Genomic DNA, 20117 nt, shown 5'->3' on the forward strand with positions numbered 1-20117 from the left:
CTGCCTCTCCAGCCCCTGTCCAAAGCCAGAGAACTCAATTCCCCACCATTTACCCCTGCCACCTCTTCAGCAGCTGTCCCAGCGCTGGAGCTCAGAGCGAGTTATTCCATTGGTGCGTAAGTCCACGCACAGGCCCTTTAAGGGGAGCACCTGTGAGGGCAGCCGCCCTCAGTCACAATCTGCTGGTTTTCACAACCAAAAATTATGGGGAGTTCTCTCCCCCCAATGGAACCCTAGGCTGGGATGGGGCTGGGATCTTTTGCTCCTTTAGGGGAGGGGGGACCCCCACAGGCGAAATAGCCCTCCTGATCTCTAATGGTCACACACAGGTGTGGGACAAGCCCATTCTGCATCTCTGGCCTTCCTACCAGTCTGGAGATGGCTTCTTCTGCGCATCCTTAGTTGAAAGGCTTCAGTTCAGCTTGATTTTAGGTGATTCTCAATAATGGTTGTTTTGTAGATTAGTTGTAATTTTGATGTGGTTGTGAGAGAAGGTAAGCACAGCGTTTACCTACTGCGCCATCTTGGTTGTTCCCCTCTTGTTCCTTTTTTTTTTAAAAAAGATTTTTTTATTGGGGAAGGGGAACAGGACTTTATTGGGGAACAGTGTGTACTTCCAGGACTTTTTCCAAGTCAAGTTGTTGTCCTTTCAATCTGAGTTGTGGAGGGCACAGCTCAGCTCCAGGTCCAGTTGCTGTTACTAGTTGCAGGGGGCACAGCCCACCATCCCTTGCGGGAGTCGAACCGGCAACCTTGTGGTTGAGAGGATGCACTCCAACCAACTGAGCCATCAGGGAGGCAGCTCAGCTCAAGGTGCCATGTTTAATCTTAGTTGCAGGGGGCAGAGGCCACCATCCCTTGTGGGACTCGAGGAGTTGAACCGGCAACCTTGTGGTTGAGAGCCCACTGGCCCATGTGGGAATCGAACTGGCAGCCTTCAGAGTTAGGAGCACGGAGCTCTAACCGCCTGAGCCAACGGGCTGGCCCCTCTTGTTCCTTTTTTAAGGCTGAATGATATTCCATTGTATGAATATGCCACAGTTTGTTTATTCATCAATGGACACTTGGGTTTCTCCCTCATTTTTGGCTTTTTTGAATAATGCTGCTATGAATATGGGTGTGCAAACATCTATTCAGGTTCTGTTTTTAATTCTTTTGGGTTTATACCCAGGAGTGGAATTACTGGGTCATGTGGCAATTCAATGTTTAACATTTTGAAGAACAATCATAGTGTTTTCCATAGTGGCTGCACAATTTTCCATTCCCATTAGTCATGCATGAGGATTCCAACTTCTCCACACCCTCACCACCACTTGTTATTATTTGTCTTATTGATGATAGTGGTGTGTGAAGTGATCTTGTAGTGGTTTTGATTTACATATTCCCAGTGAGGGATAGAAAGTTTATGGAAGTATCAGAATATGAACAGTCCCTTAATAGGCCCACACGGTATGACCTGGGCTGGTGACAAGAGATAACTGAGGCTCCTTGGAGCTGTGTGCAAGTCATTCTACAGCAGGAACAGCTCCCGCTTGATAAGTCTCAATTAGGAAAAGCCAGGCTGGCGGGGGAGGGAGGAGAGGGAGGAGAGCATTCTTCATTCTCATCACATCCTGTGTCTCTGCTCCAGTCCCACACTGCTTCCCTCCTGAGGAACCATGTCCCCATTCCAGTCTGTCCTCTTCTGCCTTGGTGAGTCCTGAGGGTTGATTTGGGAAATGCTGAGGGACAGGCAGTGGGTTACGAGACAAAGAAGTTTTTAAACATGTGAGCAGTGAATTTTGGAGCAACAGGCCCATTCATATGTTGGGTGGGACCCAGGGAGGTGGAGTGTTTGTCTGAGTTATTGTAGTCTATTCTTGGCTGGGCCAGGAAATGAACACAAGTTTCCTAGTATTGGCCACAACTTTCTCCCACTACATAATTTTAAAAAAATGTGGAGTCAGTAATATCAGGACTAGCTTATAGATTTAACTTGTCATTCATTATTCCTCATGGTACTGGCTCAAATAATCCTGCCGTTTGCTACAACATGGTGGGTAGACCTTGAGGGTATTATGCTGAGTGAAATAAGCCAGACAGAGAAAGAAAATACTGCATGACCTCATTTATATGTGGAATCTAAAAAAGCTGAACTCATGGGAGCAAAGAGTAGAATGGTGTTTTCAGGGGTCAGGGGTGGGAAATAGGGAGGTGTTGGTCGAAGGGCACAAACTTCCGTATAAGATGAGTGAGTTCTGGGCGTCTAATGTCCAGCATGGTGAGTATAGCTAATAATACTGTATTATACTCGTATACTTGAAAGTTGTCAAGAGAGTTGATTTTATATGTCTTCACCACAAAAAAGAAATGGTAATTATGTGACCTGATGGAGGTGTCAGGTAATGCTAAGGTGGCAATCATGTTGCAATATATAAATTTATGAAATCAATACATTGTATATCTTTAACTTACACAATGTTATATGTCAATTATATCTTGATAAACCTGGAGAAAAAAGTAAGAGACCCCACTTGACACACTATCCCCTTCTCAAAGAGGAGGTAATTCTCTATCTAGTCATCAAAAGTGTGTGCATGGGGGAGGGGTCCTGGAGGGAGCTGGCAGGGGGCAAGCAATTCCCTGTTGGCTTAAAAAAAAACACCTCATGGTAAAATCACATACTTAACAGAAAATTGACCATTAATGACATTTGCAATGCTGTGCAACCATCACCTCTATCTGGTTCCAAGACATTTCACCCCTCCCAAAGGAAATTCCATATGCACTGCACTCACCCCTCAACATCCCCTCCCCCAGCCCCTGACAACCATTAATCTGCTTTCTGTCTCTGGACAGATTTTCCTCTTCTGGACATTTCATATATATGGAATCACACAATAGTGGCTTTTTATGGCTGGCTTCTTTCACTTCAATTATGTGCATGTGTATCTTTGAGAAAACAATTATGACAAAAGAAAGCTAAGCATACAAATGTCTTATTACCATGCCCAGCATGCAGGAAGTGTGAGTTCACGCAAGGTTCTAGCATTTGGTCCTTTTCTTTTGTCCTCAGGGCTGTGTCTGGAGCAGGTGATACAAGCTCAGAATTGTGAGTGGGGATCCCTCCTCTGGGGTCAGACAGTGAGAGGGCAGTAGGGCTGTGAGGGCTCAGGAGGAGGGTGCTGTTTGGAGGCTGTCCTCCACTACCCTCTGCTTCCCTTCCAGGCCCGCTCCCCAAGCCCTCCCTCCAGGCCCAGCCCAGCTCTCTTGTGCCCCTGGAGAATCCAGTGACCATCCGTTGCCAGGGGCCCCCAGGCGTGGACTTGTACCGCCTGGAGAAACTGAAATCTGGGAAGTATAACGACCAGGCTGTCCTCCATATCCCGGCCATGAAGAAAAGTTTCGCTGGATGCTACCGTTGCTTCTACCAGAACGGGACCTGCTGGTCTCTCTCCAGTGACAAGCTGGAGCTGGTGGCTACTGGTAACTGGACAGGAAGGGGTGGGGTGTAGCTGGACGTGTGGCCTCAGGACTATGTGGTACTCAGTTTTGGGCTGGAAGAGGGTGAAAATGGAGATGATGATGATAGCAAATTCAATGGCCCTGGGGGTTGGGATTGGGTGGGGCCAGTGAGGCACTGGCCTTGAGTGTTAAATTTAGGAGAGGTGCCAAAAATCTTAATCAACATAAGTCATATGTTAGTGCTTTTACCAATAATGTTATATTTTTACAAAAGTCAAAATCAATGCAAAAACATCCATGATGAGCAAAATATGACAATTTTAAGTAAACACAGAATCCGTCAGTGATGGTCCAGCCATAGCCCAGCCTGATGCACAAGGGAAAAGGTGCACTCTCTATTCATGCACTAATGCGTTGTTTATTTTTAGATGGAAAAAAATGTTCCCAGCTTATGCTTTTCTTTCCAATGCATTTTAAATGACTATTTTCCAAGATAGGTTTTGAAAATGTTGATGAGTCTGTTTCCATGAAAGCCAGAAGTGTGAAAATGATAATAAATCCTGTCTTTTATTTTTTTTGGGGGGGGGGTGTAAATAAAATATTTAAACTTAAAGTAGTGTTTTGAGTTTTAATAACCTACTGTAGAAATTGTCAATATTTTTCAACTATGCTAATAGTGTGGAAAAAATTAACCAAAAGAAGTACAGAAAACCGTTTGGAGCCTTTGCCTCAGTCTTCAACATGGCTCCCCGGCCACAGATGGATTCCTTCTTTGCTTGAACTCTTGATGCTTTTTTCACTGTGAATGTGTTTGCATTAATTTTGATTTAAAATTTCATTAAAATAGTATTTATTGTGATGACAGAAGGTTTTATTGCACCCCTTTAAATTTGCATCCAAGAAGAGTGCCTCACTCGCCTCACCCTAATTCCCATGGTCAGTGGTCTGCCAGACCACTTTGGCTTTGGGGACTGACCCAAATGCTCTCTTCCCTTTGAGTATTTCTCTCACTGCCCTATTTAAAGTTGCAGCCAATTTAAAATGGCACTCATCACTATCACGTTTACTTATTTATCTTAGGTATTGTCTATTCTTCTTCCTGATGGGAATTTTATTTCTTAGAACAGAGATGGACACATAAGAGTTGCTAAGGAAAAACAATTGTTGAATGAGCCAGAATTATCAGGCACCTTTTGTTGTGAGCACCATGTGCCCGACGTGGAGCCATGCTCTGCAATGACAATATCGTCAAGTTATAAAGTAGTATAGGTTCATTTTTAGGAGCAGAGAGCCTGGAGCCAAATGCTGTGACTGCAGATTTCAGCTCTGCTGCCTGTTATCATATGATCTCAGACAAGTTGTCCTGCATTGTACGCCTTAGTTCCATTGATAAAATAGGGATATTCATAGTGATGAATTCATAGGTTTTGGTGAGACTTCGGTGAATTGATATATGTCATGAGCTTGGAACAGCACCTAGAATCTGGCATGTGAATACAAGTTTACAATGTAACTATCCGTTGTGCACTGTAACACAAGCTTACAATACAATGTAAGCTTAAGCTATTTTGTTTTTCAATATTTTCAGTGCTTGCTATGCTATGCATTAGGTACTCTGCTCAATGCTTAATACATATTGTTTCTTTCATTGTAGAGTAGAAAACACTGAGGCACAGCTGTAGGGGCAATTTATCTCCAGGATCACACAGTCCCTAAGTGGCAGAACCAGGATTTAAGCCTGGGCTCTATGATATGATTTTAGTCAGGCTCTCTTAACTACTTTGTGAGCTGGCAGAGAGGATGGATTCTCCAGGGTGGATACAGCTGGAAAGTTCCTTAGCTCTTAGGGAACTGGAGGGACCTTCCTGCCCCTCCCCACCCCTAGCCTAGACTTTGGCCAGTGTCTTTAACACCAGAGGTCTCTTTTCTACCAGGAGTTTATGACAAGCCCTCGCTCTCAGCCCAACCCAGCCCAGTGGTGTCCCCAGGAGGGGACGTGACTCTACAGTGTCGGAGCATATATAGTTTTGACCAATTTGCTCTGTACAAGATGGGGGACACTGGGCCCAACAAGGGACCTGAGAGGTGGTACCGGGCAGATTTCCCCATCATCACGGTGACTGCTGCCCACAGCGGGACCTACCAATGCTACAGCTTTTCCAGCAGAGACCCGTACCTGTGGTCAGCCCCCAGTGACCCCCTGGAGCTCGTGGTCAGAGGTAAGGGTGGGTGCAGACCAAACTTTTCTTCCTCAGTCTTCACAGGCCCTGATGGAAGTTCCAAGCGGAGGGACTGACAGGTGCAAAGATATATACCATCTGATTCCACTCAATGTACAGTATCATTTTATTTACACACACACATACACGCAAATATAATATATAATATTGTAATTAGTAGAGCAAACAATCTTAAATCAAAAACACATCCAACACATGTGTAATTGTGACTGTGATAAGCACTGTCACTTAGAAGTCCATAGTGCTGTTTGAACCTAGAAGGGGAGGCTTCCCTAAGCAATCGATGTTTGATGCGGGTCTCAGGGCAGAGTACAAGTTAATCAGGCAGGTGGGGTAGGTGGGGTGGCTGCAGGTGGTGCAAGGCCAGTGTGGTGGGAGCAGGGAGGGGCTGTGCTTTGTTCCTCAGGCGCCTCCACCCCATGGAATACTTGCCCCTTCCCCCAGGCTATCCCACTGTTCTTTTCTGCTCCCTCACTTCTCAGGACACAAGGGCTGGTTTTGCTCCCAGCAACAAAGGATGTGTATCACAGAGATCCAGGAAAAGGGCAAAACAAAGGTTCAAAAAGCAGGGACAAGGGTTGTCATTATGAATTAGCCCCAGAATATGCCAGGGGTGCCTTTCAAATGCTATTTTCACCCATAGTAGTCCAGTGATATAATTGGGGTGGGCCAATGTTTTATTTATTTATTTACTCAGAACCAACAGCTAACAGAGCACAGAATTCTTTCCTTTTCTAATTTTTCAGGGAACTCTGTGACACCCAGCCAGTTACCCAGAGGAGCATCTACCTCTGTAACAGGTGAGTACTGTAGGATTCACGCTGGTGTCTGGGGTCCAAGGCACATGGACCCCTTCTTTGCTTTCTCTCCTTTCTCCAGACTTCTCAATTTAACTCACTTGTGTCTTTCACAAATTTGTTTTATTTTAAAAATCTCTTATTTTTGCCTGTAAAGAAGGTGGGTATAATAAATAGATATCAAATGTGCTGCTCCACACCCCTTCTTTCCAGCCTCAGGGGGTCGGTTTATAAAGCCTAATGTGAAGAATATCTGAATGGTTTATAAAATTCTAGGTTTCTGGACTGCATGCCTGAGGCTCTGAGTCTATCGCTCTCAAATGTTCGAGGGACTGAGAATTACCTGGTGAATCAGATGACAGCTGGTGCCTTCAGAAATAATGTGCTAGGCTATGACATCTTTGACATTTCCTGTGTCTCAGGGGGTCCCAAGTCTGGAGGAACAAGAAGCATGTTGAAAAGACGCAAACTGAATGTGCCAACATGTGGGGTAGAGGGTGATCGGGGGCTTGTCATGGCAAAAGAGACACAGTATGTGGGCAGACATGCACATGCGTGTGTGTGTGTGTGTGTGTTTCTGATTGGATTTTATTTAGTTAAAATTTACTGGGGTGACAATGGTTAGTAAAATTATATAGGTTTCAGGTGTACAATTCTGTATTACATCATCTATAAATCATATGGTGTGTTCACCACCCAGAGTCAGTTCTCCTTCCATCACCATATGTTTGATCCCCTTTACCCTCATCTACAACCCCCTCCCCCCTTACCCTCTGGTAACCACTAAACTATTGTCTGTGTCTATGAGTTTTTGTTTCTTTGTTTCATTCCTTTGTTGCTTTCAGTTTTATATCCTACATGTCAGTGAAATCATATGGATCTCGACTTTTTCTGTCTGACTTATTTTGCTCAGCATGATAGTCTCAAGATCCATCCATGTTGTTGCTAATGGCAGTATTTCATATTTTCTTATGGCAGAGGAGTATTCCATTACGTACATATATCACATTTTCTTTAACGAATCATCTATCGAAGGACACTTTGGCTGATTGGAATTTAAAATTATTTATTTATTTATTTATTTCATTTTTAAATTATTTAATTATTATTATTATTATTTTTAAATTTATTGGGGTGACAATTGTTAGTAAAATTACATAGATTTCAGGTGTACAATTCTGTATTACATCATCTATAAATCCCATTGTGTGTTCACCACCCAGAGTCAGTTCTCCTTCCGTCACCACACTTTTTATTTTGAGATGTGGATTCAGAAGAAGCTGCAAAGATAGTATGAAATGACTCCATGTACGCATTGCCTTGATTTCCCCAGTGGTTATGTCTTACAGAATTACAATACAATGTGAGAACTGGAAACCTGATATTGGTACAATCTGCGTGTTTAGTCCTATGTCAGTTTATCACAAGTGCAGCCATCACGGCATTCAACATGCAGAACTATTCCACCCCCACAAAGATACCCCTCAGCCTACCCCTTTATACTCATCTGTCCCCTCCATCCTTAACCTCTGGCAACCATCCCTAATTTTGTCTTTATTTCTTTAATTTTGTCTTCATTTCTTTGTCATTTTGACAATGTTATATGAATGGAATCATACAGCATGGAACCTTTGAAATTACCCCCCGCACCCCACTCAGCATAATGCCCTGACACCCACTCAAGTGGTTGCATGTATTGGTAGTGTGTTCCTTTTCCCTGGTGAGTAGTACTCCACAGCATGTGTGTACTACACCATGTTTGACTCTAAATTTAAACACTCACTAATGAAACACACAGGAAAAGAAATAACAGAACAAATAATATCCATGCTCTGATTACATCGCAGATAAGTGAGGACAAACTAGGCTTTGATGAACTGGTTCTAGCCAAAAAGCCCCTCAGAGACTGTCCCCACCCTCAACAGGAGGCTGAGGGGGTTTGGGAAATATTTTGGTGGCCATGTAAAAACAATAGAAAGTCCCTGGTTAAGAAAATGGCCTTGGTAGGGAGGGGAGCCTCTTATACTCAGAGACTGGTATCAGCTTGTTCTTCCATTGAGTTCACATAGATCTGCTGACCCACTTTGTAATTTTTAAATTGGATTACAAGTCACATACCATGAAATTCATCATACCCACTGGAATGGCTATACAATAGCACAACAACAAGTGTTAGCGATAATGCGGAAAAACTGTAATCTTCGTACATTACTGGTGGGAGTGGTAATGGTGTAGCTGCTGTGGAAAACAGTTCAGTGGTTCCTCAGAAAGAATTGTCATACAACCATATCATAGAATTATCATAGGAACCAGCAATTCCACTTGTACTTATGTGCCCAAGAAAATTAAAAAATATAACTAGGTACTTAGAGCTCAGCAGAAAGGAGTATGAATACTGGGCTCTCTTTTCCATCACCTAAGGCTGTAGGTTTTTAATCTGTGTCACGGAACTACCAGAGTCTTTCCAGGACAGTCCTTGGTTTGAGGATGGAGGATGGGTGGGAAGTAGGCTCTGAGCTTGGGGACAGAGGAGCATTCTGGGTAATGTGGCCATTTCAAAGATGGCGGACCCAAGGCTGTGATGGGAAGAGCATGACTCATCCCTACACATTGCTCTTCTGACTTGGCTGTGGTCCTTGTATGCAGTCTTGGTCCCCATTGCTTCCATGCAGAGCCTGTGCTTCAGCCCCACATGGATCATAGGTGCCTGGACACAATACACCCTCTCATCATTCAGGGTCCAATGCAGATATGCTTCCTTCATGCTGTAGTTCTCTGTCCCCTTGCTTTTCCCTGAAAAAGTCTCCTTTTCCTTCAAGACAGAAAAACTTGACAGATCCCCCGAGGATAGGTTAGATGTCTCCACTGAGTCCACCCAACTCTAGCTTTCTTTAGGCTCTTCCTAAGTCCCTGATGGGATTCTTCCCACCCTCTGTTCAAGACCCTGCTGGATTCCCGGTCACCCTTAGGATGTAGCCTGAGCTTGCTGCTCAGTGATTTTAGGTTCTATGCTCTTAGACCAGCCACTGCTGATCCTTCCTGTCTTGTCTTCATTCCGCATGCTAACCTCAGCCACATGGAGTCAGTGGATGCTCTTCTGGGTGCTTTATGTCCTCTCCGGACTCTGCATCCAAGCCGCTTGCTCTGCTTTTCCTTCCATTTCCCCATGGCTTCAATTTCTCCAGAAAACCTTTCTGACACTCCAGGTTGGGTTGGTAGTGTCCTCTGTGCTTCTTCAGTGTCCTGTGGACTACCTAGTAGAGCAATTTTCACAGTGAATTAAAATGATCACTTTAATTCTTGGTCTCTTTCAGTGTCTGGCAACTCCACATGGGCAAGAACTGTGTGTTTGATGCATCTTTAGGGTGCACAGCCCATGGCTGATCTCCTGGAAAGTCTCAGGAGATATTTGTAGAATAAGAGAAGAAGAGCTAGCATATATGGGTGCTTACTATATGTCAAGCACTGTGCTTCATGCTATTATTATTAGTTTAATTTTCACATTGACCTATGATATAGCAATGTAATTATTCACATTAGAGATGGGAAAACTGGTTCATAGATGTTAAATCATATGCTAGAGGCTCTCCATCTAATAAATACTGGATCTGAGGTCCAAGGCTAGACAGCCCAACTCTATAGTTCATGTTCTTGTTCTTTTCTACAATTCAATGATTTTATTAATTTTACAATGATCACCACAATCTAGCTTTAGAACACTCCCATCACCTCAAAAAGTTCCCTTATGTCCTTTTACAGGTCATTCAAACTCCCATGCCTAGTCCTAGGAAACCACCGGTCTTCTTTCTGTCTGTATAAATTTACCTTTTCTAGACATTTTACATAAATGGACTAATACAGCATATAATCTTTTGCGCCTGGCTGCTTTTACTTGGCATAAAGTTTGCAAGGTTCATCCAATTTTTGGCAGTTCATGTCCTTATAGCCATGGAATTCTGCCTTCCAAATGGGTGTATTGAAGGTTGGGGCAGGAACAAGTGTCGGGGCGATGGTCCCATCCCTTCACACTTACACTTTTTGATTCTCAGAGCCTTCTAGGAATATCACCATCTTTCCAGAGGGGTCAAGCTCTCCAACTGGTGAGTAAGTGGTCCTCTCGATCTTCTTCCTTTCCACCCTATGTCTTTACCTAAAGCTGATGGCTTTCCCTGTGCAGAAGATATAGCACTGTGATCTTGGGCCCTGGTGTGTAAAGTTTTAAGGGGTGAAGGAAAATTAGCTCATGGAGTTCAGAGCTGGGCAATAAGCCAGGTGGGAAGGTGGAGATCTAAAGGAAGATAAATTCATCTCTCTCCTCACCCCTTGTAACAGTCTTCTCTTTCATAATTAATAACCTGGCAGTGTCTGTGCAGGGGAGGGAATGCATGTAAGAGGTTATATTTAGGAAATTGGGCTAATCTAGCTCTGACCCTGGTGAGGAGGGGAGGGACCCTCTAGGAAGGAGATTGGTGCCCTAGCTAGCAGAGAGTAATAGGATCTCAGATGAGGGATATGGCTGTAAGGAACCAACGATGTGGCTTGGAGTGGGTCCTGGAGATGGGTTCTTATCTCCTGCTCCTGTTTCTCTTCACTTCTCCAGGTCTCACGCACCCGTACTACACTAAAGGCAATCTGGTCCGGATATGCCTTGGGGCTGTGATTCTAATACTTCTGGCGGGGCTCCTGGCGGAAGATTGGCACAGCCGAAAGAAACCCCTGCTGCACCGGGTCAGAGCTGTCCACAGGCCACTCCCAACCCTCCCGCAGACCCAGAAAGCACAGAGTTGTCAGGACAGGGGTCGGCCAGATAGTCATAACCATGGATGCCACTATTAGAACCCCAAGGCTTGGTTGTATCTAAGAGATAGGTCATGGGAGTGAGGAGGGGACTTAGAGTGTGTGTGGCATTTGAGAGCAAGAGGATAGAGGCTACAGCTTTGGAAAAGGAGGGCCAGGGAGCTGTTGAGTCGATGTCTACTGGGGGTGCCAAAAAAATGTATACACATGACTTGAATTCATCTTTTGTTATTGGTATATATCGAGTATTACAATTTTAATACAGTTTTTTTCTTTCTTGAAATGTGTATACATTTTTTTGGCATGCTCTGTATTTGGCTTTCTGTCCAAGAACTCCCTCTGTTTGAGATGGAAGGAATCCAGTGGATGCCAAAGTCTCCTCCCTGATGTCTTGCACATTGTGGATCTTATGGCATCCTCACTGGACCATCATACTTACCTCTTTCTTCAACCTTCTTTAATATGGGTTATAGATTGACCTCTATGTTTAGTTAGAATCCATTAACAAATACAACCTCCTTCATGAATGCTTTCACCTTTATTTCTCTTGATATACTTGTGATGTAGACATTTCATCCATAACAGCATTAAGTGACTTGTGCATGTTTTTGTAAGCTGAAGACACAACCAAGGCCAAAGTGACGTTTGGCCCAATACTAACATCATTGAGATGCACACAGGAAGTTCACATCACCTTGAAGACCTGTGACTTGATTGGAGAATGAATGACTCCAGAGAATTCAGAAAATAAAGTCATGAGAAGAAGGTCTGTTATTTTTTGGATCTTGATTATCTCTCTCAATTGTCAGACGTGTGTTGTTTTCTTTGATTTCCTTCAGCAGCTCTGGATTCGAGCATCAGATTTATCTATCTTCAACCTGGTGGTACAATAGGGGAAAAAGGTTTCCTGTTGATTCAAGGAGATTCATTCCAAACCCCTAAGTACCCACAAGTCTCATATTTTAGGGATTTTCAGAGCAGGAACCACCTTTATTTATTATGCTATGCTGCCACGTAGAGTTCCATATTGCTTTGATAGGGGAAGAAAACATAATATCAGTTTAACATTGTAATGGTATAAAGCCATGCTGTAGTTTTGGATGGCTGGATGATCTTGGGTGATTATCATATTATACTTGGTGTGAGAGGTGAAATTGATGAATATATCTGTGACATAGCTCTTATACCCATCTACTTTATAACTTACTTTGACAACTTCTCCTACTAGGTGGACCAGGATGAGACATACACACTGGAACCAAGTCAGCCAGACTAGCTTTTTATCCCCCTTGGCTGCATGATACTAGCTAATGACCACCCTTTATTCCACATAGTCTAGATAGCAGCCTCATTTCTAGGATTCACCTGTTGGTAACTATTGGGGGTGCCAAAAAATGTATACCCATGACTTGTATTCATCTTTTGTTATTGGTATATATTGAGTATACAATTTTAATACATTTTTTCCCTTTCTTAAAATGTGTATACATTTTTTTTGTCACCCTCTGCATATTCAGCTGTGTATACGTGGAAATGGGAAGTAGGAGGGGAGAGGGCACAATTAAAGCAAAATATGTATAAAAATAAGAAACCAAGGCTATTAGCTGCCATGTTTCTTGTTGGCTCTGTAGTCCTGGTTTTCCTAGTATATTAATCAATTTTTGCTTTGTCATTTGAGATTCACAATACATCCATGCAACAAGTTTTCAGTCATATTATGAATAAATTATGAGGATCTAATGCACAGCAAGGTGACTATACTTTTTTTAAATTAAAGTTTATTGGGGTGACAATTGTTAGTAAAGTTACATAGATTTCAGGTGTACAATTCTGTATTACATCATCTATAAATCTCATTGTGTGTTCACCACCCAGAGTCAGTTCTCCTTTCATCACCATATATTTGATCCCCTTACCCTCATCTACCACCCCCCACACCTGTTACCCTCTGAAGGTGATTATACTTAATGATACTGTATTATATACTTGAAATTTGCTAAGAGAATAGAGCTTACATGTTCTCATCACACACCCAAAAAGGTAACTATGTGAGGTGATGAAGATGTTAATTAATTGATGTTGTAATCAATTCAAAATATATACATATATCAGAACATCACATTATATACTTTAAATATATATAAATTTCATTTATCAATTATACCTCAATAAAGCTGTACAAAAAACCCAAAAGAGCCCAACACACCCATGCAATTTTAAGCTAGCTTGAGTAGATATCTTGTCAGCTATCAAAATAACTTTGGCTAAAATTAAGGGCCAACTAGTTTCAAAATATTTTAAACATGACCCTCCAAAGTCAAATGTAATTGTGTTGATTCATGATTGTCAGAGGTTGGTCTGTGGCAGAAGAACAAAAATAGTTCCTACAGTAGATCTGTGTTGGTTAAAAGTGTTGAAGAAATAAAAAATGGGTGTGACAAGCCACACAAAAGATCTAAATGTGTTGTTTTAAGAATGAGGTTAGGGACAACCAAGATAGTGCAGTAGGTAAATGCTATGTTTACCTTGTCTCACAACCACATCAAAATTACAACTAATCAAGAAAACAATCATGGGGAGACGTCATCAAAATTGCGGCGTGAGGTGAGCCACTGGAAATCTCCCGTGGAATTTACAACAAATGGAACAACTATAACTCCACAAAGAACTCCCTGCACAGCAGACAGGCAAGATGAAGAGGCTCACTACTGAAGTCACCTAAAGGTGGGCAAATTGGGTGAGCAGGGGAGGAGGGAAGGGAGAAGTACGGAGACGGAGCCACGCGGGTGCAGGACACAGACCTAGCTCAGTGCTCCAAGCTCGCTGCATCCCAGAACTACCACAGCTGTGGGAGAGGGAAGAACTCAAACTGCTAGGGCTCCGCTTATGGCCCACAGGGCTGAGGGGACAGCATATAACACGGCTGAACCCAACGCTCACGGCAGAGGCCTCGGAGAAAAGACTGAGGGAAAAAGACTGAAAACGGTGGTTTAAGCCCTCACTGCCAAGCAGAGAATGGAAGCCTTAGGCACTGAGACTAGCCACCCCCTCCCTACCCTCCCAGAGCTCGTCTCGCCCCCACTGGCCCAGTGCTAGAAGCAGAACAGTAGTAGTGTCGGATCAAAAGAACAGAATATTTGCAGTTCTGAGAACTGTGATCTGCAGACACAGATTCTCAGCCCAACTAGTTCCGGCAAAGAGGAGGGAGCTGTGGAAGCAGGACTGGCTCTGGTGGTGGTCACCGCCATTTCTCTGGGCCACTTCTAACAACTCACCCCGCCTCCATCCCCACCTATCTGGGTGGATCCCTGCAGGAGTAAACAGAACTGCTGAAACACATGGGCTCTGAATCTGGTGCAGGAAGAGCTTTGGAACTTCAAAAGCTCTCCGCATACCCACAGGGAGGCGGTGCCCTATTACCCAGGCGAACTGTTAACAGAGGAGAAGCCAGCCTTCCAGGGAATTCCGCCATTGTGTGAGAAGCTAGAATAGTGCAGAGAAAACATAGCACTACAGTGTGAGAGAGACAAAAGGGCTGCAGTCAGAGAGAAAATAAAACATTCTACCAACCCGTATTGGAAAACTAAAGAAAGACCTCTTCCTATCAATCTGTTGCAGAAGCCACTCCTGTAGATGTCTAGGAAGAGAAATAATAAATCATTAATTGCCATGAATAACCAAGGTAACAAGACAGCTCAGAAAGAAAGTGAAAAGTCTCTAGAAAAGGAACTTAAAGATATGGAAATATGTGACTTGTGACTTAAATGACTGAGAATTCAAGATTGCCGTTCTGAAAAAAAACTCAACGAGATGCAAAAAAACACAGAAAGGCAGTTTAATGAATTCAGACACACAATCAAAGAACAACATGAGCATTTTACCAAAGAGACTGAAATTTTAAAAAAGAACCAAATAGAATTTCTGGAGATTAAGAATTTGGAAGAAATTAAGAATGAAATAGCCAGCTTAGGAAGTAGAGTTAACCTGATGGAGGAAAGAATCAGTGACATCGAAGATAGAAACCTGGAAATTACATGGATGGAAGAAGAAAGAGACTTGAGACTTCAAAGAAATGAAAGAACTCTACAAGAACTTTCTGACTCCATCAGAAAGAGCAATATAAGAATAATGGGCATACCAGAAGGAGAAGAAAGAGAGAAGGGAACAGAGAGTATATTCAAACAAATGGTCTATGAGAACTTTCCAAACTTGTGGAAAGAACTGGATCTCGAATCCAAGAAGCAAATAGAACACCTAATTACCTCAATCCCAACAGGCCTTCTCCAAGGCACATTGTATTGAAGCTGTCAAAATCAATGACAAAGAAAGATTCTTCAAGGGAGCCAGGGAAAAGATGGTAACCTACAATGAAAGCCCATTAGATTATCATCAGATTTCTCAGCAGAAACTCTACAAGCCAGAAGGGAATGGAACCAAATATTCAAACTATTGAAAGAGAGAAATTATGAGCCAAGAATAATATACCCAGCAAAGATAGCCTTTAGATATGAAGGAGGAATAAAGACCTTTCCAATATCATCTTTTCTTACCACCGAATAGTATTCCATTGTGACAACATGGATGGATCTTGAGAGTGTAATGCTGAGCGAAATAAGTCAGACAGAAAAAGCAGAGAACCATGTGATTTCACTGATATGTGGTTATATAAACCAAAAACAACAAAAGAACAAGACAAACAAATGAGAAACAGAAACTCATAGACACAGACAATAGTTTAGTGGTTACCAGAGGGTAAGGGGGGTGGGGTGTGGGAGATGAGGGTAAGGGGGATCAAATATATGGTGATGGAAGGAGAACTGACTCTGGGTGGTGAACACACAATGGGATTTATAGATGATGTAATACAGAATTGTACACCTGAAATCTATGTAATTTTACTAACAATTGTCACCCCAATAAATTAAAAAATAAATTAAAAAGAAAAGAAAAGAAAAAAAGACCTTCCCAGACATACAGAAGCTGAGGGAATTTTCTAATACATGACCTGCACTACAAGAAATACTAAAAAAGGCTATTCGACCACCATAAACAGGTATAATTTGTGGCAACCAAAACATAAAAAGGGGGAGAGTAAAGGCCTGAACTAGAAAATGGGAATGGAGAAAGTAAGCATGCTGGAGAAAATGGAATACTCTAAATATCAAACTTTCTTTTACATAAACTTAATGGTAACCACTCAAAAAAAAAAAAAAAAAAAATCCAGAACTGAAATATACACTGTAATAAAAGAAGAAACAGAGGGAAACCTCATAGAGTACCACCATACAGAAATAATAGACAAAAAAAAAAAAAAAAAAAAGACAAAGAAACCATGGAGACACAATCATACCAGAAAACTAAAGATAGAATGACAGGAAATCCTCACATATCAATAATCACCCTAAATGTAAATGGACTGAACTCACCAATAAAAAGGCACAGAGTAGCAGATTGGATCAAAAAACTAAACCCAACCATATGCTGTCTCCAGGAGACACATCTCAGCTACAAGGACAAGCATAGACTCAAAGTGAAAGGGTGGAAATTGACACTCCAAGCAAATGGTACCCAGAGAAAATCAGATGTAGCCATAATGATATCAGATGAAACAGACTTCAAGGTGAAAAAGATAACAAGAGACAAAGATGGACATTTCATAATGGTAAAGGGGACTACACAACAAGAAGACATAACAGTCATCAATATTTATGCCCCCAACCAGGGAGCACCAAAATATACCAAGCAACTACTAACAGAACTAAAGGGAGAAATTGACCAAAACACAATTATACTAGGGGACCTAAATACATCATTGACAGCTATGGATAGATCATCCAAACAGAAAATAAATAATGAAATAGCAGCCCTTAATGACACATTAGATGAAATGGACATAATTGACATTTATAGAGTACTTCATCCTAAAACATCAGACTATACATTTTTTTTTCTAGTGTACATGGAACATTCTCAAGGATAGACCATATATTGGGACATAAAACTAACCTCAGCAAATTTAAGAAGATTGAAATCATACTGAGCATATTCTCTGATCACAAGGCTTTGAAATTGGATAAGAAGTGCAAGGAGAAAGCAGGAAAACACACAAATACATGGAGATTAAACAACATACTGTTAAAGAATGACCAGGTCAAAAAAGAAATTAGAGAGATCAAAAGATACATAGAAACAAATGGCAATGAAAATACATCCTACCAAAATTTTTGGGATGCAGCAAAAGCAGTTTTAAGAGGGAAATTTATATAATTACAGGCCTATGTCAAGAAACAAAATCCCAAATAAATAACCTCACATTACACCTTAAAGAACTAGAAAAAGAAGAACAAATGAGAGTGACGTCATAGGAATGGCGGCAGCGGGGCGCACTTTTTGAGTTCTCCGGATCTTATCACAAACGGGACAACTATAACCCATCAAAGGACTCTCTGCTCATCACACAGAACAGCTAAGAGACTCATGCAAGGATTACTTGAAGGTGGGCAAATTGGGCGAGCAGGAGAAGAGGGAAGGGAGCAGAGTGGAGATGCGGCCCACATCTGCGGCTGTGGGGATGTGGCTCGCAGGTTTGGCTGTGGAAATGCGGCTGGCATCTGCGGCTGTGGAAACGAGGCCGGCATCCACAGCTGCAGAGATGCAGGGGATCCCAGGATGGAACAGAGAACACAAAAGCCAGGAGGTGGGCTCTTTCCCTGCATTCCACAGCTGATCTCTCTGGACAAAGGGCACAAACTCCATACCTGGACCCCTCCCCCCACTCTTCCAATCCTACCCCCACTCTTCCAGAGACTTAAACTGGCCCCTGAACTGAGGAGTAGTGTCAGATTACAGAGGAGTCTTAGTGCTCAGGCTCTATGGAAGACTGGCGTGCAGCTCTGACTCAGGGAAGAGGCTGGGAAGAGTGTGATTTTTGATGGGCTAGGAGAGAAGGGACTCCTCCATCCCCAGCCACCACCTTTTCTGGCCTGCAGGAAGAGTGTGACACGGCTGGGTTGGGAGAGAGAAGACCCCCCTATCTCCAGCCCCCACCCTTTCTGGCCTGCCTAGGGCAGGGCAATTACAACTGCAGAGGCACTCCCAGAGATCAGCAGTAATTGGCAGATGCAGCTCTGGGCTTTCAGCAGCTCTGAAATCTCCCGCCCGCCACACAGACACACACACATGCCTGCACACACACACACACACACACACACACACACACACACACACACACAGAAGTGCCCTAAGACTCAGGAGAACTGGACACAGGGCTGGTGGTGCTACTCTCAGTGTGCATATGTGCAGGCAAGAGCAGAAACTGCACGGACTTTGTAGAAACTACCATCCAGACCCCTCAGCCCCACACATCTAAATGTACAGTTCCAACATCACTCTGGGCACCAGGTGACCGGCTCTGCCTGGACAATATGCAGAGGACTCTTTGGTACAGCAGAGGACAACCTGGAGATTACCTGGTGGGCTTAAGCCAAGACTGGCGCTGCTTTTTGTTTCTTTTGTTTTGTCTTTATATCTTTGATATCTTTGCCTATGTTGAGTGGGGGTTGTTGGTTGTTGTTTACCTTCACAGAAGTTATTTGATTTTTTCTTTGTTGTTGTTGTTTTTGTTGTGCTTGGTGATTTGCTTTGTTCTGAAACTGTCCTACCAGGGCCCAGCTTAAGAGGCACAAGATTCAACATACACAGAGGCCAACTCGAGATCAAACCAGAGTACTACCGGGTTTGACCTACAAGTGACACACCCAGAGGGAATTCTCTACAGGCACAAGAGCCCATAGAGGCCAAACCACATTTAAGGTCAACCCTCACGCAGCAGAACATCTTGCAGTGGGCAGAGCAAAGTCTCACAACTAGTCAGCCTAGGAGTCAATCCCACCTACTCACAAGCGAAAAGCAATTAAAGATCTTCTTTAACAGGACAATATACACAACGCAAGAGTCACCTTTGGAGCACACGCAGAGGAGAAGAATGAAGTAGTGCAAGTCAAATATAAAGGACACAAACTACATAAGATAACCCAGCAAGAACTAAGAATTCTAGGGGATCTACCTAATACACCGAAGCAAACACAGAGTCAGCCAGAATGGGGAAGCAAAGAAACATGTCCCAAATAAAAGAACAGAAGAAACCCCCAGAAATGGAACCAAATGAAACAGAGGTAACCAACTTATCAGAGACAGAGTTCAGAACACTGATGATAAAAATGTTTAAGGAGCTTAGTGATGACATAAAGAAGGATAGAGAAATCATAAAGAAAAACCAGTTAGAACTAAAGAATACAATAATTGAAATAAAGAACATACCTGAAGGAATTACCGGTAGGTTAAACGAGGCAGAGGATCGAATCAGCGACTTAGAAGACAAGTTAGCAGAGATCACCCAAACAGAACAACAGAAAGAAAAAAGAATAAAAAACAATGAAAATGGTTTAAGAGACCTCTGAGATAACATCAAGGGCAACAACATGTGCATCATAGGAATACCAGAAGGTGAAGAGAGGAACCTAGGGATTGAGAACATATTTGAAGTAATAATGTCCGAAAACTTCCCTAACCTGATGAAGGAAACCAACATACAAGCCCAGGAAGTGCAGAGAGTCCCAACCAGGATACACCCAAATAGGCCCACACCAAGACACATTACAGTTAAAATGGCAAAGGTTAAAGACAAAGAGAGAATCCTAAAAGCAGCAAGAGAAAGACAGAGGGTTACATACAAGGGAACTCCCATAAGACTATCAAATGACTTTTCTACAGAAAAATTGAAGGCCAGGAGGGAGTGGCAGGAGATACTCAAACTGATGGAAAACAAAGGCCTACAACC

General features: G+C 42.8%; 1 protein-coding gene across 2 annotated transcripts; it reads left to right on the forward strand.

Moving 5' to 3' along the window:
• The first annotated feature begins 1576 nt into the window (after window positions 1-1576).
• Window positions 1577-12080, forward strand: GP6 (glycoprotein VI platelet). 2 transcript variants are annotated; one of them, XM_019720012.3, is made up of 7 exons: window positions 1577-1692; window positions 3056-3091; window positions 3208-3465; window positions 5379-5663; window positions 6431-6484; window positions 10531-10581; window positions 11082-12080. In XM_019720012.3, the coding sequence occupies exons 1-7, from the start codon at window positions 1659-1661 to the stop codon at window positions 11315-11317; spliced, it is 954 nt and encodes a 317-aa protein (XP_019575571.2). In that variant the 5' UTR covers window positions 1577-1658; the 3' UTR covers window positions 11318-12080. The 2 variants fall into 2 exon arrangements, with proteins under 2 accessions (XP_019575571.2, XP_074172105.1); XM_074316004.2 differs by lacking the exon at window positions 3056-3091 and having other exon boundaries at window positions 1622-1692.
• The last annotated feature ends 8037 nt before the right edge of the window (window positions 12081-20117 follow it).

This window comes from Rhinolophus sinicus, chromosome 8 (assembly GCF_057876585.1).
Source record: "Rhinolophus sinicus isolate RSI-liver-muscle chromosome 8, RSI-T2T, whole genome shotgun sequence".
In the NCBI taxonomy this organism is placed as follows: Eukaryota; Metazoa; Chordata; class Mammalia; order Chiroptera; family Rhinolophidae; genus Rhinolophus; species Rhinolophus sinicus.

Bases quoted from the DNA above. Each gene is read 5' to 3' on its own strand.
- GP6 (XM_019720012.3), top strand. From the start codon at position 1,659: ATGTCCCCATTCCAGTCTGTCCTCTTCTGCCTTG. The intron at 3,466-5,378 runs GTAACTGGACAG...CTTTTCTACCAG, and splicing joins GCTGGAGCTGGTGGCTACTG to GAGTTTATGACAAGCCCTCG. The intron at 10,582-11,081 runs GTGAGTAAGTGG...TCACTTCTCCAG, and splicing joins GGGGTCAAGCTCTCCAACTG to GTCTCACGCACCCGTACTAC.